This window comes from Mizuhopecten yessoensis, unplaced genomic scaffold (assembly GCF_002113885.1).
Source record: "Mizuhopecten yessoensis strain PY_sf001 unplaced genomic scaffold, ASM211388v2 scaffold1595, whole genome shotgun sequence".
Classification (NCBI taxonomy): Eukaryota; Metazoa; Mollusca; class Bivalvia; order Pectinida; family Pectinidae; genus Mizuhopecten; species Mizuhopecten yessoensis.
In genome coordinates this window covers 636765-655708 of record NW_018404125.1, presented here as the reverse complement: position 1 = coordinate 655708, position 18944 = coordinate 636765, and the positions used below count along the sequence as shown (strand labels likewise).

Genomic DNA, 18944 nt, shown 5'->3' with positions numbered 1-18944 from the left:
CATTAAGGATAAAAACTAAGTAAATCTACTTTTTTTCTCTCCTCTTTTTGCAAGTTTTTTTCTCCTCTGTTTTTCTTTTTCATTTGCTGATAAATTACAATAATCACCCTTTCATGAATAATTATTGCTTTCGTCGGGAATCTCTTTTCCTCTCTTCTTACTCTTATGTCTCTCTTATCCCTGTCCCTCTTTTTTTCTGGATAAACTTCTACTTTTTAACCAAACTATCCCCCAATCCCCGTTTCAATTAATTCCAGTCATTTTCTTGTATATTTATTTTTCTAAGCGTATGTTATGCAAGTTATATTTGTGAACCAAATTTTAAATTAATGATAAACTGGTTATTTACAGCAAAAAAAGGTATTTTATGTGTGAAGGTTAGATACATATATTTTAATTCAAATCCTTCTTGCAGAACAGAGTTGCACAGAATATTAATCATGATAAAACTTGAATATGTATGCTAAATTAGGAGAGTATTAATGTAAAGGACCGTAGCTGACGTATTCCATCCTCAGACGGTCCATCATGTGTATGATATGTCATAAAGAGATAAGGGCATGGTTGCATTTTGCAGCTGAGTTAATGCGCTTATGAGGAAGTATGCATTTGATGACCTCAGTTTTAATATCAGGAAAAAAATGGTACATTTGTATGAATATTGAGAGACGTAAAGGCTACCTGGTCTAAATGTGGATATTTCTATTGTGTACATGTACGGAATAGACGCTACCTCACAGTGAAACAACGAATCTCCAACAAAATTCCAGTTCTATACCTGGTCTAAATGTGGATACTTACATTGTGTACATGTACAGGATAGACGCTACCTCACAGTGAAACAACGAATCTCTAACACAGTACGGGATAGACGCTACTTCAAAGTGAAACAACGAATCTCTAACACAATTCCAGTTCTATAGCTAGTCTAAATGTTGATACTTACATTGTGTACATGAACGGGATAGCCGCGACCTCACAGTGAAACAACGAATCTCCAATACAATTCCAGTTCTATACCTAGTCTAAATGTTGATATTTACATTGTGTACATGTACGGGATAGACGCTACCTCAAAGTGAAACAACGAATCTCCAACATAATTCCAGTTCTATACCTGGTCTAAATGTGGATACTTACATTGTGTACCTGTACGGGATAGACGCTTAACCTCACAGTGAAACAACGAATCTCCAACATAATTCCAGTTCCCTATTTTCTCCTTCACAAATATCGACTCATATCATGATCTTACTCAATAGAATGCCAACATATACTGATACAACATTTTTTAATAGATACCCTTAGGTTTGGTTTGGATTTTGTTTAAAGTCCTATTAACATCTAACAGAAATCCGTCCGGTCACATGAAGTCCCTGCAGGTAGGGCGTAAGAATTGTACCCTGTTGCCCCCATTGCATGATCGTTAGAGGCGACTTAATATGGGATCTTATCTTTTCTCTTCTTTCTAAACAACTTTCTTCTTCCTAATGTCTCCCTTGACAATGCCCCACTTTTGGCCTTTAGTTGAGCGTTCGCCACAGTGAGGAAGGCTTTATGTTCTGTCTACTGGCCGAGACATACCAGAGTCTGTAAAAATGATAGTTTCTACTCCTGCTTAACGCTCAGCGATTTAGGAGTGGGAGGACTGGTTCGCCCGTTGTCAGTGAGGTAGCACTATAAAGTCGGCATCAGTTCCACGCTATTACAAGGAGACAAACACGAACATATCGCAGCCTCCAAAAACACACACGCACACACTACACGCATGCATCTTGCACACAGGGGAGGCCGTCCGTAAATGACCGTAGCTGTTGATGAGACGTTAAACAATACTAAAGCAAACCAAACCAAACATGATACTAACTTCGGTTAACCAGTTGTTGCCATTCCCCTAAACACTGAACGCTAAGCAGGGACACAACCGTTTGCTTTTATCTCAACATTACAACCAAAAATGAAGTGTTACCCGGTACGGCGCTATGACATAAAATGTAGTTTGAAGTAGAAGAAATATAAGTTACCGTTGCAATGGGTGCAGTAGTCCGGATTATTCAGACGTTTTATCGACTTTTTTTTTTATATCAGTCTGGCGTCGAGACCGATATAAAAAGGTCAATAAAACGTCAGAATAATTCGGACTATGGGTGCAGCAGACTTATTTTGGTCGTTTTACCAAATCCTAAATTCTACAGGAGATTCCCCACAGAAGTCGCCTCTTAAAATACATGCAGTGGGTAACAGTAGGTGTATTATTTTCTCAATCCCCGACCAGCAGGGATGTAGCCCTTAGGAAACCGATACAATGCTTGTATTGAACCAGGATTAGAAGGCAGGAATAGGTTGGAGGAAGTGGATTAAGTTTCCTGCTAAATACTAAGACCTTTTCATAAATTGGGTCAAACAGGCTCTCTGATTTCTGACACAAGACAACATATATGTATGTAACCAAAACCATTTCTATTAATCACGTTGATGTTACGAATTAAACATATCCCAGTGTTTGCAAGGAGAATGGATGAAAAATTAAATATACCGTGAATTTAAACCTTGGGATTTTAAAACAAGGGACACAACATATGCATATCGTTCATAAGAGTAAACACAGCTGCAATGCCATCCCCCTGCAGGTTGGGAGTAGAGACACGAGTATTTTTTGTTTGTGATAGTAATTATTTTTTCTCTGTCATATATTGAAAAACAACATTTTGACGGATCCATAATGATGTAGATATCCAAGGGTAAAAATAAACTTTTTTTTTCATTTACAGTTTGGGATTTTGTGATAACGAAAATTGCTATTCGTGACTTTCAAGTACGTGCTCCGTAAAACAGTTTTACAAATATCAGAACGTGTTTCTATTTCCTAGGCATCGGTGGCGTACATACATTTTGTACGTTTGAACACAATTCACAAATACTATTTTATCTCTTTATGTGAAGAACAAGATAAAGCGAATATCTAGTGTAAGCGAAAGTACGTATATCTCTGGTGATGTTATTTGTGGTATTTTAAAAACCGAAATATGCACCTAAATGCAATGTACTCAGATACATGAACATATAACAAGTCGGATTGAGTGGAGGTAAAATGGCTGTAAATCTTTCACACATGCCGATTCTCCTTGTCTTATCACACAAAAAGTCGTGGCATCATATCTCCCCGCTAAATACTCCAATAAAGTTGTGCCACCATATGTCAGCCCACTATTTACCACATATGTACAACCTAGAGTGTCGTACCACCGTACACTGTCCTTAACAACACCCAAAAACCACAGCTTCGAATCTCCATCCTTCTATTTATCAAAACACCGTCCCTTACAGCACCCAAAACGTTGCACCATCGTATCCCCACCCATCTACCACATCTCGTTTACAGTGAAGGAACATGTTGTTACGTCATCATTCCCTACCGCTGACCGTAGCTGTTACGAGGACATGATGCGTACCATCCAACCATCTGCTATCCTCTGATCTTTGGTACAAAATGGTGAACAGGCTTAAAGCATAAGAAATTGAATCGTAGATAATCTGTGTTTCGAAAATACTGAAGACAATAACTAATTAACACGTTGTGCAGGATAGTCAAGTTTTTCAAGTTTTATTTTTTACACTCACGCCACACGTATACGTGCGTAACAAGAGGTCACATAATACATAGTATACATTGATGGACATAGTACTCACATACTATGACACATGATACAATTCATACAATAACAACCCATTTCAATAATTCTTTTAGCTAAATTATTTTAGATATTAAGTAGCTTCATTACCTTTTGTATAATTTTACTTACTTTTGTTAAGAGAACCGTGTTACAAATTGAGAACATTCCTTTCATTTTGATATAAGTTGGGTTGACATAATAATAATTTGGTATATAAAGTTGTCTAAGAGCTACAACAGATACATTAGTACATTGGTATAAGTAGTGGTATTCGTCCCCAACACAGTTATTACTAGGGGACATAACATAACGTATACCATGTTAAGTATAAGTCTTGAACGAGTTCAACCATTCGCCACATTGATCTGTTTATCTATTAATAATCCGTCAGCGGATTGGTATGTTAAGTGTTGAAATCATAGATTACCAAAAAAAAATCACTTGGTGAATGTGCAAGTTAATTTTTCCTTGCCGAATTTAAAAAATGGGTGACCTTGTAAGGCCATAATGCAGCAGTGTCGGGATGTCCGTTTTTGTATTTTTAATTGAAAATATTATATCTGCAACGTGATATAGTTTATAGATATGATAAATGTAGACCAGTATGCATTTCCTACAATATGCTGCTCATGTATTAGCCATTGGATGAAAAAAGCCGTTACATCCTTAACAGATGGATGAAAAATGCGTGCTCTAGTATTTAACGTGACAAAAACTACAAATGTATCGGCATTGGGTCCGTGTGCGACCGCTATAAGTGCCTACATGTATTCGCTAGCACCATCGTATATTGGATGTCTGGTGTGCAGGATGTTTCATGTAAACGTTCACTATCGTACATGATCGTACATGGGCAGCCATAACCTACGGGGCGTTCCGTGTAACAACGAAGATGTATCGGCACGCAAGCGCAATGATATATATAGGAAGTGTGAACAGGCTGAACGCAGGCCTTCCGCATCTTGTCAGTGAGTTTAATGCGTAATGCTCGTGCATTTTTTGTGTTTTGTTAATTGTCCAATTATAAAATTGTGTAAAGCTGATTTCTTTTGAAAGAAAATGGTTAACGAAACAAAACAGATGTATATTAAGGTTGATATTTACAAAGTGTATAGATTACCACACTGTGTTTTCAGGGTTTGTCGTGAGAACAATTTTCTCGTCGCTAGCCAGTGGATAAATGGTTAACGAAACAAAACAGATGTTTATTAAGGTTGATACTTACAAAGTGTATAGATTACCACACTGTGTTTTCAGGGTTTGTCGTGAGAACAATTTTCTCGTCGCTAGCAAGTGGATAAAATCAAGAGGATACCACAGATGGACTCGAAATTTTATCCAAGTGCGAACGATGAACGACAAATACTGTATTATAATCTCTTTATTTCTCCAACACCATATTTCCAAATGACTTCTAGGCTCAATGGTCATCGATCGCAAATCCTCGGTCTGTAGCAAACGTAGGAGGAATATCATGAACCTTAAAACTGTTTACATTTTTTCTAAACAATCTTATTGTCATAGGCTACTGCATATGCATATTTTCTTACTTCGTTGACTTTTTTGTGTGGATATTATTTCCGGTTTAGGACGTCATCTCGCACGAGCAGACTTTCTTTTTTAAGAAAAAAAGTCTTTTTCAACTTTGTTTTGGTGTCATCATACTGACAACCCATGATAATGAATTTATCATTATACCGGTACGGGGTATAAAGTAGTATATAGATGATAGAACACTTGTATTTGTGTAGCGACTGGTGAGGGGTCCCAAGTAGAATCGCGTTACTCTTGTTTTATTTTGAGGATGTCAAACATAACTCCATCATTCCTCACCCTTTCTCTGATGTTTCTGCTTATCTACCCTTTTTGGTGAGGTTTCTTTTCACATTCGGTCAGTCCGTTGTCGACACCATGTGACTGGCTGGAGTGTAATGCTTTCAAGCCCAGCTTATGACACTTCAATCAGATGTCACATAAAAAGCTTTCATTTAGTGGCCCAACGATAACCGTGATTAGCTGACTCGAACTGTTAATGGATGTAGTTCAGTGTTTGAACAGTTAGTGGCAACAACGATTCCAATCCCGGGAAATAATACACATGTATACATCTGGCTTATCGCAAACATAAAGCTGTGTGCTATTTTTTTTCGAAAGCAGCAAGAGAGAAAAAAAGCATATATTTAAGATGTTGGGTTTGGTTAGCACATTATTTCTGTTTCTCTTCTGTCAACTGAACAGCAGAAATAGAAGAAAGCACCCGATACGGCCGGGTTTCCCCCACATTAGTCGCCTCCAATATATAGTACATTTAGTAAGATACAGCCTATTGAACCAAATCTGCAGAGAGAATTGAGTCACAGAATTCTGTATCATAAAAACCTAACTAACTGTGAATGTAATGCGGCTTCGCGGTAAAAAGTGAGACATGAAGTGCTTCACTTATACATATTCGCATTAAATCCCGAAGGACAATATGACTTCCTATTTACCAGCAGCAGATAGAGCTTGGGCCGTTAGCGTGTTATGGTAATTATGACATATACACTTCAGAATGGCTAGCTACCAGTTATTTTTGACTTCCGAGCCAGAAATCGATCATACATATACAGATACTTATCCCCAAACCTCTGTTATATAATACTATGACGGTGATGACGAGATTGCGATAGTCATTCCTGTTGTAACTGCTGTTTAACGGAGAATTGATGCACAAAGGATGTAACATACTATATGTTCAATGTAACAGTGTAAACACAACACACGTTGGTTTCTGAGAAATCGATACTGTAAGAAAAAGCTTTGGTTTAGTTTAGTGTCCTATTGACAGCTGTGGTTATTTAAGGACTTCCATCCATGTGTGTTATGTATGCATATGTCCAGCAGGCGGTATGTTCGTTTATATGTTTTACAATACCGCGGATCTGATGCCGTACTTAGAGTGCTGTCTCACTGAAATACCATGCCGAAGGCACCCAGCACAGTACTTTTACCTGTCACATTAACCTAACAACGAGTTAACCAGTTGTTGCACTTATCCAAAATGCTGAAACGTTATCGGGGAATAACAACGTTAACTAACCTACTTTGTATGTCCCGGTATGAGAACAGAACTCATTGTCCTCCTCACATGGATGAAAGCTCTCCAATGTAACCAAATGGGGAGTGGGTGACTAGGGAGGTTTAGAGAAGGGTAAAGATACAAAAATAGAAATATTAGATAGAACAGGAACACGTAAGATGACAAATGTCGCAGTTGGTTGTCTGGGTGATTGTAAAGATATTCACCAAAACCTCTCTATAGTTCATCAAAACGCGCAAATGGGTATACAGTATATGTAACTGTTACTTTTATTCTGTACCTGAACGAGTGTGTCTGACAGGCTTCCTTCCAGATTACTAGAATCCACTGTATATACTGTAAATAGTAGACATGTTTTTGAACTTCCCTTTTAAATTTACATTTAACTTTACTGGTATAAAGCATTGTAAGTCTTAATAATTTAAAATGTATAGAAGTAAAATCAGTTTTGTCCAGTTCTTATATACATATGTTTATTTAATACTTATTATATATTTATAATGCATAAACAAATTTCAAGGAGTCTGTGCATTATGTATTTGATAGAAATTCAACAATCCAACTCGGTTCCCGATACATGTACTGTAGTACCGATTGGATACTGCTGCAGGTCGTCAGTGGTTATTACTGAAGCCCACTATTGTGTGAATACAGAAATGTCATATTAAAAATAAACAAACCAGTAAATTTGAAAAATAGATTTACTCTGATCACCTTTTTCGGGTTAACACTTACATATGTACCCATCTTTCACTTAACGAAGCCAATAATTGAATATACACATGTACATGTACGTCTTTGCGAAATCTATTGTTCACAATGACGCATGTTCTTTATACATCTTTATTTTCCTGTGCAGGATAATGCTTCCTCATACATACTGTGAATCAAGTAAATCATCATATTTCTTGTACAAGATGATGTCATATCAATATTATTATTTACAAATATATCAATATCCGATGTTATTGTTATATTTGTGTATATGAGGATTACCCTGTGAGTCGAAAGATGTAATGGTAATTAACAATAAAGTACAATTTAACGTGTTGATTTATTTTGTTTTTAAATGCACAATTCAAGATTAACTCGGCGAAAATAGTTTGCTTTGAGCAAACAAAAGTGTATTTCACAAATATAATATTAACGTAATCACAATGGGCCTTGATTGTTACACATTAGTAGATAGTTTTAACAAGTTGATGAATAGACAGTTTTAAGCTACCAAGAAATGTGCTTAGAATAAAGGTTAAGTTATACAAAATACATTTAAAATGCATGACATCGTCATTAATCTGAACAATAAAGGAAAAGTGGTCGGTTGCAGTTCCTTCTCGCTTTCCCTTTTGTATTTAAAGATCCTGTGATGACAGGCTTTCCATCTGAAATCCTAATACATTTGAAATGTACACATGTTAACATGTTGTGCTCTTGAGAGATAGAAAACAAATCCAGTATTACTGGTTAGATCGAAACATGCCACACACATGTTCGGAGATATCTGTGACTATGCAGGGTAGAATGTCTGGTCAGTGCTCTGCCTAATCCAACAACGAGTGTGCTTCAAAACACACAGCTTAAACATAGCAAATACACCTGTCTATTCCGAACGGGAGGATTAGTGACGGTTTGAACAGGTTTTACTGTACGTATTCGAATCACACATTGGAAATATTGAGGACATAATAGTCAGTGACGCACTCCTGGTTAGACACCATCAGTCTATAGCTACATATCGTTCAATAGACACCATTCTGTAACAAGACAATTATGAACAAAACAAGAAATATACTTCACAAACAACGTTAAACAGAACAATGAGTTTTCATAGAGAGTTAATAATTGCGGATTAGGGGCCCACTGTTGGGATTGGGTTTGCATTGTAGCGGCCGATTTTCGTATGCGTGTTGCCTTTACACTATGGAATACGGAATAACGAATGTGTTATCTTGAGTACGATTTTAGATGCATCATCATTACCTACCGAGCAACAGTCTTTTACAGATTTCTCTCTCGTAGATAGCTTTCTCTTGGATATTACAACGGCTGGATGATTACGTACGCCTTAGAAAATTACAGCACCGTACACAACATGCTATCCTCGCTAGGGAACATTTCACGACTGTATCATCATACAGTTCCCATCTCAGATGTCTTTTAAACAGTTTACAACCGAGAATTTATGTGTTTTCTGCTGCTAATCGTGTACGGGGTTTTAATTAAACTTGCTATAACATCTAATAGTTGGACGGTGTGACGGGCAGGCGACATACTGCGGACCGCCGATCGATCTAAGAGGCCGTTCACAGAACGCCGCGTGGACTTGAAGCTTATTGAGGGACTGCAGGACACTCACCGTCGTGTGTATTCTAAGAGTTTGTGTTTCTTGTCGTTGCAGATTCGTCTCCGTTTCTGGTGAAAGGAACACTTCTATGATTCACGTCAACCGTGGACGTCACAGCCAGTTACTTAAAGGATAAATATACCACCAAAATGTGCTTGACGCTTTATCAGTTACTTGGAAAAGTGTTGTGGATTTTGCCGATTTTCACGTTTTCGTGGATATTTTCAACAGTTTTGCTAACGTGAGTATACATTGCATGTAATTCATCCTTTACAGTGTTTTGCTTGTTAGGCCTGTCCACTTCATAGGTACTGTGTAATATGTACTGTGTAATAGGTGCTGTGTAATATGTACTGTGTAATAGGTGCTGTGTAATATGTACTGTGTAATAGGTACAATTTGATCAATTACTCCACATAACGCTATCACTAGAGATACATTGACTTCACGGTACCTGGTTTTATTGACAAATCCTTATTAATATAGATACATGACCGATCAATTTTACGCTGATTATGGCCGATTTACTACCCTACAGTGATATAACCATTGACCACGGGGGATCGTAATTGACCATCGTCGTACAGGTGACACGTGCTTTGCATGTCAGATTGGCAGGAGAGCTTAACTGTCACAAAACACGCTAACATGGCATGTCACATACTTCAGATTAACAGTGACGAGCCGCCAATGGGACAGGTTGATGTGCCTAATCAGCGCCTTAGAATTGCTGACGATTTGATGTATATCTCTATATCCTAGACCCATTTGATGAAAGCAAATATGAACAAACATAATCACAATAAACTTCACTTGTATATAGACAATTACATATTTTCTATAAACCAAGGATTTTGCTGACCATTTGCTACATAATGGTGTTGTATACATCATTACACGTAATGAATTGAATATCTTGGGCAATTTGTTTCCTTGAAATTGTTTATTAATTATTAATTGCATTTTAATAGCTGTCGAGTTTTGTTGTACATTTGAATGTACATGATATATTTAACACTAGTTTTCCCCAAAGGACCCACAGGTACATTCCAGTCAATATATCAATTATTACAGGCTGACAAAAGGGTTAACGCAATACAGCAAAAGTGTGTCTTTATAGACAACGGAATGAAAAGTATAATATATAGGGTTCTCGCACTATGCTTTTAATTTAGTTTTTATTTAAGGAAAATGTACCAAGATTTGTTTTCGTGTATAATGTTGTTTACGACTAGCACTTAGTAGATGCTAGTAGTTATTTCTGGTCAGTCCCCTTGTGTACAAGCTAGACCATTGCTCTACTGTTGTTGTATGACAGAACTATCTTAGTTTCTCTTACATAGAAACCAGTAGGAAGAGTGAAAATACGGGTTTGAGTATGAAGGACACACTGTTGTGAATAACGATTTTATTTCCATATCCAATAGCGAACGGCAAACATATTATTTTCCTTCTTGTAAAAAAAGGTAACTGTTTTCATATCTTTGTATTGGTTTCTAAAAAGCAATTGTTGCATTATTTTTCTCCTATCACATAAAATACAAACGTACAAAAAAATGTATTGTTTTTTTCGCTCGAATACAAATAAATAATACCGGTACTGCACACTAGTTTGTATAAGTGGCACTTTGACCTTTGTAACTGACAATTGGTACTTTCATACGTAGTATTTGACAATTGCTATTATGATTATGATAATTGCGATTGGTGCTTTTGACAATGGTAATTGACAAATGGTATTTTGATACGTGGTAATTGACAACTTGTACTTTTATTGTGGTAATTGGCGACTGTTATTTTGGCACATTGTGATTTAAAACTGTCACTTGATAATTTACGACTGATACTTTGATTCTAGGTAACCGACAAATGGCATGGTACTATGACATTTGGAAATTAACGACTAATACCTTATTTTGCGGTTATTGACGATTGGTACATTGACATTTGATAAATGACGACTGATATCTGATACATAGCAATGGTGAACTGGTATTGTAATACACAACGTATGCCTATGCGAGAACGGCAATTGATTCTGTCCCCAGGCTGGGACATACCGAAGTCCTTAACATGGCAAGTGTTTCCCTGCTAAACTATCAACATGTGGGTTAGGCGCTACGACCGTTTATTTGCTATCAGTATACTGTGACCTGGAGGATACTGGTCTGGGTGCCTTCAGTATGATTTTTCCTTATAAAGAAAACACACTCTAAAGTCGGCCTCAATTCCCCGCTATCACAAGAAGAGAACTGAACTAGCGTATCGCCTCCCGCAGACATACACACACGGACACATACATACAACACATCGAGGCAATCAAATGTCTTTGGCTGTTAATGGGACACTACAGCCTATAAACGAAAATAAATCTATACACACAGGTGAGGTCGGTTCTATCATCAAACTTGATATCGAGTATATAAATAAGCATTCACTGTTAGTAGTATCAGCACTGTGTTCCTAACGAGACACTTAAGATTGATCTTACGATTCCCGAGAGTATAGCAAGTTGACATTACTTTAATGAGAACAACAAAAATTTGAACTCTGTCGATATATCCGTTTCTATTAAAATAAACGGGTTGGTAGAGAAACGAGTGATATCCGATATTTAATTGCTTCTCTGGTAATAAATAATTGGTTGGTGGATAGTACTTCAGTTTCTATGAGTACAAACATCATTCGCAATACACTTTTTTATCATACATTATTCATTAAAATCGACTCGTCAATAATTTAGCTGGTAGGTTTAAAAATCATGGCATCCATAATTCATTACAATGCCTTGCCCCATCAATACCGTAGATATCAGTTCATTTACCTTGCCACAGAAAGAAGGAAATCTTTCAGAGCATCTTCACAAACATATCTGCAGAACTCCAAGGTTGGTTCGCTTGCTTCACCGCTACAGTGAAATGCGGCACTCCTATGATGGATGTGCTCAGAATCTTACATCTCATCGTGGTAAAACTATTCCTAGATCGATCTTCGGCGATAACGATTCAGTCTTTCTTATGCTAAAACAGTCTGCTAGTATATACGCGAAATAGGTTATACTTGTGTTTGTCAGTGTAGTCATAATGTAAACCGCATCCGATACAAAGGGGAAAAGGAAATATAATCCTGGTTAATTCGACAGCAAGGGTGATGGGGTGGGCGTTGCCGATCTGTTCAGTTGGATACTTGATTTCTAGAGAAGGAATCATATTGGTTTACAGTTCGGGTGCCTTTATACTTCGATCATATGTTACTAGACTCCACTGTTTCCGGGGAAAGGAATTAAAGGAATTCGTAATTGATTTTTTCTCTCTTTCTGTCACTGGCATAGTCAGATGTGACACCACTTCTTTCGTACGCGGTTACAATCGAAACTTGTGACAAGCACGTGATACCGTAACAGTGCAGTAATTGGCGTCCTGATCAGGAAACGGAATATCCTGGAAGACTAACGATCAATATGTTGGTATTTCGGATCTCATCCGCGCGAGACAAGTACAGGTGGTCCGTCGCTAGGTTGGTAGCAATGACGTGTCACTTCTATAAATAATACATCCGGTAACCTACATGTACTTCTCATCGTCTCATGTCTATAAATAGATCACCAAGTTACCCACTTCCCAACGTGCCACGTTTATAAATAGATCACCAAGTTAACTACTTCTCATCGTGTCACGTCTATATATAGATCATCATGTTACCTACTTCCCATCGTGTCATGACTATAAATAGGTCACCCATTTACCCAATTCTCATCGTGTCACGTCTATAAATATATATCATCCAGTTACTAACTTCGCTTGATGTCATGTCTATAAAAAGATCATCCGGTAACCTACCTCTCATGGTGTCACATCTACAAAAGATCATCAAGCTTCCCAGTTATATTGTATCTATATCAATTATATAATACAGGCTATTTCCGTGCAATATTGCCGTTCAATAAAAACGATATAGCACACGCACAATAAACATGCAAATGAGTCTTGTCACCTTGGGAAACAGGTGATATTCCTACGCACTACAACTTCTTAGTTTGTAAACAAAATGGCTGAGCGAGTTACTGTTTGCATTGATAGCAGAGGCAGGGGCCCTGGGAGAATGAAATTAACAAACGAGTTTAATAAATTCAATAGTATATAAACACGAGTGTAAGCTTCACACAAATTCAACACCTGCATGTTCAAATTCCACTTGAACTTCTCCGACATACACACAATCAATGGCCAACACTTGTAACCGGTCAACTTAATCCGTGTTCCAGTTTCATGGCGGATTCCACAGTATATTTTCTGGCTCAGTGACAGGCGGAAACATCGAGGTTCACATTCAGCAACAATCCTTTCCTAAGAAATGTTCTTGTGTTATAGAGAGGGATAATCACTCCAGTCCCTGTAAACCTTTAAAAAGTGCAGATTTCGATGTGTATTGTGATGACCTTTACCTTGACTGTGCACGCGCCGTTGTGCCAAATAAGCCAATTCGTTGAATGGTTTTCGCATCAAAAATGAGTATTAATGTTGTTATGATAATTATTAAAACATTGATTGATGGTGAAAACCTAAATGATTGTTTCTTCATTTAAAAGGTTCTCGGGAAAAAGTTTCTGAAACTATTTTTTGTGGCGCAGCGAGCTCCAAACAAAATGCATGTAATGCGTCCTTTCGTCAGCCATCGGTACAACGTATATAGAGGAGACGTGTCAAGAAAAATAGTTTTTCTCGAATTATATAATAAATAAAATCTAAGACTCGTGTTCATGTAATATTGAATTTATCAAACTCGTTAAATAATTTCATATGAAATTAATAAACTCGTTCAATAAATTCAATATAACATGAACAATCGTGTCAGATCCTCTATATATATCACGTATAAATCAATCATTCAGCCACTTTCTTCTCGAGGTGTCATGTATCCGATATATTTACATTTGCATGGCATTGTCACTATATAGCCTCTTTGAAAAAGCTGTGTCGTTGATTGGACTTTAATAACCATGCATCACGAGACACAATTCTTAGCGTATTAATACAACACTGACCGGAACTACATTATCCAATATAAATAAACATGACGACTGCTGAAATAACGCTGGACATTGTGAGATTTGACAATGTCATTGCAAATTTATGTGCAAAATAAAAAATAAAATAAAAAACCCACTTTTATTTCAACGAAAACAAGACCAATGTCTGCAATATCGTACAAAATGCACATCGGTTATCAGAAATATCGTCTGTTACACTGCACTGAACAGGGGTTCGTTACAAATGTCTGAAATACACATATTCTATAGACCTACTGACACATATGTTACAGACCTACTGATATGAGTCACAGCACACATAAACATTTCAGACATTTGTAACGAACCTGTGCTCCGTCGCAAGATCACTCACTTCAAACGCTACCAGTTTCACGCGTCTCGCATCCACGGTTCCTCAGTTTCTGACGACATGTCAAATAACGAGGATGTTATAGAATCTACCGACTGTTGTCAGATTCCCATACAATCAACAAATACATTCACGCCTGGATTCTTCACAAAATGAGCAAAGAGAAAAGTTCGAATTAACTTCCAAAAATAACTCCCTCGTGGAGGGCAAGGTCGGATTTACGGTGTTCACTGTATTTGTCCATGAGCGAAATTTGTTCCGGGGAAAAATCGAAACAATTTCAAATTTAACTTTCAGCTCAGAGTTCTATTGAACAACTTAAATCATCCTATAGACATATCATACGCAATTGTATTGATACTGAATTGTGGAATAAAATTGAAGTGTTTGTTAAAATTTCAAAGTACTACTTTGTTTGCCAATCAGCACGTGACAATACGCTGTTCAAACTATTGAACGAAATTGTGTGGACTGTCGATAAGGCGGGCATTTTTATTTTTAGAAATAAATTTTAAGTTAAAAAAGAACATAAGAGGCAGTGAAAACGTAAATATAAGTAAGCAGACACCTTACTGTGACTCTATTTGTAGCAAGGGCGCAAAATCTTAACAATCAACTATGTACGAAATATGCCATACAGTTACATGTACATACTACTCATAATGTTATGTCACCAAATACAGATTTCACCGTCACTTATTTCACGTGACGTCATGCCACCAAGTACATTGTACATTTACTTCATTTTTACCTGGTCTGGTGATGTCATGTCTACAAGTATATCATTGTAGATATTACAACCGAGTTTTTTAATTGCTGTTTCGGGTACAGTCAATTATGTTTATGGTCGTTTTGATAACAAATCTTAGCGGTGTCAAGCAACAGCTTTTCAGGTCTTCCCCAGTACCCCCTTACAAAAGTGTTTACTTCTCTCAAAATAGTCATGTTGCACTTTATTAAAGCGATAGTGTCTTATTTTAAACTTTTCCTTTGATTATTTTCCAATTGGGGAGGAACAGGTTACTTTTTTCATAAGAACTGTTACATGCGCAATTCATACAGAGCGATATTGAGATTTCATATCAGCATCCTTAAGATGGATTTTATGATTTATTGATTAATATTCAACAATATAATTCAAAATGCAATTTATACTACAATCTTAAAATTACTTTGCTATTTATTGTCATTAAGGTTTGTGTCACTGTTGATCAACTCTAGTAACCACCGCGGGTACAATCAATTATGTTTATGGTTATCAAATCTGATAACAAATCTTAGCGGTCTCAAGCAGCAGCTTTTCAGTTCTTCCCCAGTAGCCCCGTACAAAAGTTTTTCACTTTTCTCAAAATAGTCATGTTGCAACTGTAAGTAGATCGAGAGACCTCCCTGATGATGTCTAGGACCAAATCGTAGTCATCGCCATTAACGGAAAATGTTTCTTTCCAGCAATTAGTTGACGTCCTTCTAATTGCTATTTTGAGATATTACACACGTGACCATGCCAGCTCGTCTAGTACGGTGTTAATGGTCCTGTTAGAGCATCAAATTTGTCTTAATACTTGTGGCATTGTGTGTTACGGTCGTCAAATTAAATCAAAGGATTTCTCTCACACTGCGTGTACCGAGAAGGAAATTAATGTATTTCTTTCTAAATGATGTATTCACTTAAACTAATTGGCTATGTTAACGCCCGTATGCGTTAGAGCTCTCACTTCGATCCGGTTTTCTGTTGATTCCCTGTGACTCCACATTGATCTGTTCATTTTACTGAACAAAGAGCCCATGTGCCCGGATGTCCGGCACAACAGGTACTAGTGAAACATTTTTTTCAGATACGTTAAGGATATAAACAAGCCCTGGATATCATTACGTAGCTGCTTAACATACACCCACAATTGATTAATTGGTTTTGCTACGTAGCTAGTTAACAAACCAATAATTGAATTATTGATTGCACTACATAATGTAGGTAGCTAGTTAACGTATCATAACATGTTAACATAACATCAATAACAGATTTATTGATTATGCTACTTACCTTTTAAACATATACATTAGTATGCCTTTCGCTACATAACTGTAAAAATACACCCATAACTATGGTTTTCGCTTCATTCCTGTTAAAATACACCAATAATAATGTTTTTTTGTACATACCTGTTAAAATACACCCATAACGATGGTTTTTGCTATTTAAATGTTAAAATACACCCATAATTATGGTTTTCGCTTCATTCCTGTTAAAATAGACCAATAATAATGTTTTTTTGTACACACTTCTTAAAATACCCCCATAACTATGATTTTTGCTACATAACTGTTAAAATACACCCATAACTATGGTTTTTGCTACATAACTGTTAAAATACACCCATAATTATGGTTTTTGCTACTTAACTGTTAAAATACACCTATAATTATGGTTTTCGCTACATAATTATTAAAATACATCCATAACTATGGTTTTTGCAACATAACTGTTAAAATACACACATAATTATGGTTTTTGCTACATAACTGTTAAACTACACCCATAATTATGGTTTTTGCTACATAACTGTTAAAATACACCTATAATTATGGTTTTCGCTACATACCTGTTAAAATACATCCATAACTATGGTTTTTGCTACATAACTGTTAAAATACACCCATAATTATGGTTTTCGCTTCATTCCTGTTAAAATACACCAATAATTATTATTTTTGCTACATAACTGTTAAAATACACCCATAATTATGGTTTTCGCTTCATTCCTGTTAAAATACACCAATAATTATTATTTTTTCTACATAACTGTTAAAATACACCCATAATTATGGTTTTTGCTACATAACTGTTAAAATACACCAATAATGATTATTTTTGCTACATAACTGTTAAAATACACCCATAGTTATGGTTTTTGCTACATAAATGTTAAAATACACCTATAATTATGGTTTTTGCTACATAACTGTTAAAATACACCCATAACTATGGTTTTTGCTACACAACTGTTAAAATACACCCATAATTATGGTTTTCGCTTCATTCCTGTTTAAATACACCCATAACTATGGTTTTTGCTACATAACTGTTAAAATACACCTATAATAATGTTTTTTGTTACATAACTGTTAAAATACACCAATAATAATATTTTTTTTACATACCTGTTAAAATACACCCATAACGATGGTTTTTGCTATTTAAATGTTAAAATACACCCATAATTATGGTTTTGGCTTCATTCCTGTTAAAATACACCAATAATAATGGTTATTACTACATAACTGTTTAAATACACCAATAGTTATGGTTTTTGCTTCATACCTGCTAAAATACACCAATAATAATGTTTTTTTGTACATACCTGTTAAAATACACCCATAACTATTGTTTTTGCTACACAACTGTTAAAATACACCCATAATTATGTTTTTTGCTGCATAACTACCTGTTAAAATACACCCATAAATATGGTTTCTGCTACTTAACTGTTAAAATACACCCAAAATCATGGTTTTTGCTACATAACTTTTGAAATACACCCATAAATATGGTTTTCCCTTCATTCTTGTTAAAATACACGAATAATAATGTTTTTTGTTACATAACTGTTAAAATACACACCTTATTATGGTTTTTGCTACATAACTGTTAAAATACACCAATAGTTATGGTTTTTGCTTCATACCTGTTAAAATACACCAATAATAATGGTTATTACTACATAACTGTTAAAATACACCAATAGTTATGGTTTTTACTACATAACTGTTTAAATACACCAATAGTTATGGTTTTTACTACATAACTGTTAAGATACACCAATATTTTTTTTTCTTTCTACATAACTGTTAAAATACACCCATAGTTATGGTTTTTGCTACATAACTGTTAAAATACACCCATAATCATGGTTTTTGCTACTTAACTGTTAAAATACACCCATAATCATGGTTTTTGCTACATAACTTTTGAAATACACCCATAAATATGTTTTTCCCTTCATTCTTGTTAAAATACACGAATAATAATGGTTTTTGCTACATAACTTTTAAAATACACCTATAATAATGTTTTTTGTTACATAACTGTTAAAATACACACCTAATTATTGTTTTTGCTACATAACTGTTAAAATACACCAATAGTTATGGTTTTTGCTTAATACCTGTTAAAATACACCAATAATAATGGTTATTACTACATAACTGTTTAAATACACCAATAGTAATGTTTTTTACTACATAACTGTTTGAATACACCAATAGTTATGGTTTTTACTACATAACTGTTTAAATACACCAATAGTTATGGTTTTTACTACATAACTGTTAAAATACACCAACAGTTATGGTTTTTGCTACATAACTACCTGTTAAAATACACCCATAGTTATGGTTTTTGCTACATAACTGTTAAATATACCCATAATTATGGTTTTTGCTACATAACT

The 18944-nt window shown here is 35.8% G+C and overlaps 1 protein-coding gene across 5 annotated transcripts in view; it reads left to right on the top strand.

Annotated features, from left to right (window-relative positions):
* Positions 1 to 18944, top strand: part of LOC110465918 (DNA damage-regulated autophagy modulator protein 1-like) — a 174195-nt gene that overhangs the window by 51796 nt on the left and 103455 nt on the right. For 4 of the 5 annotated variants that reach the window (XM_021522099.1, XM_021522125.1, XM_021522091.1 and 1 more), the window contains one exon: positions 9152 to 9338. In XM_021522099.1, the coding sequence (XP_021377774.1) occupies positions 9247 to 9338 (92 nt within the window). In that variant the 5' untranslated portion in view covers positions 9152 to 9246. Of the gene's footprint in view, positions 1 to 4624; positions 4643 to 9151; positions 9339 to 18944 lie in introns of those variants that run through there. The other variant, XM_021522116.1, reaches the window with a different exon arrangement.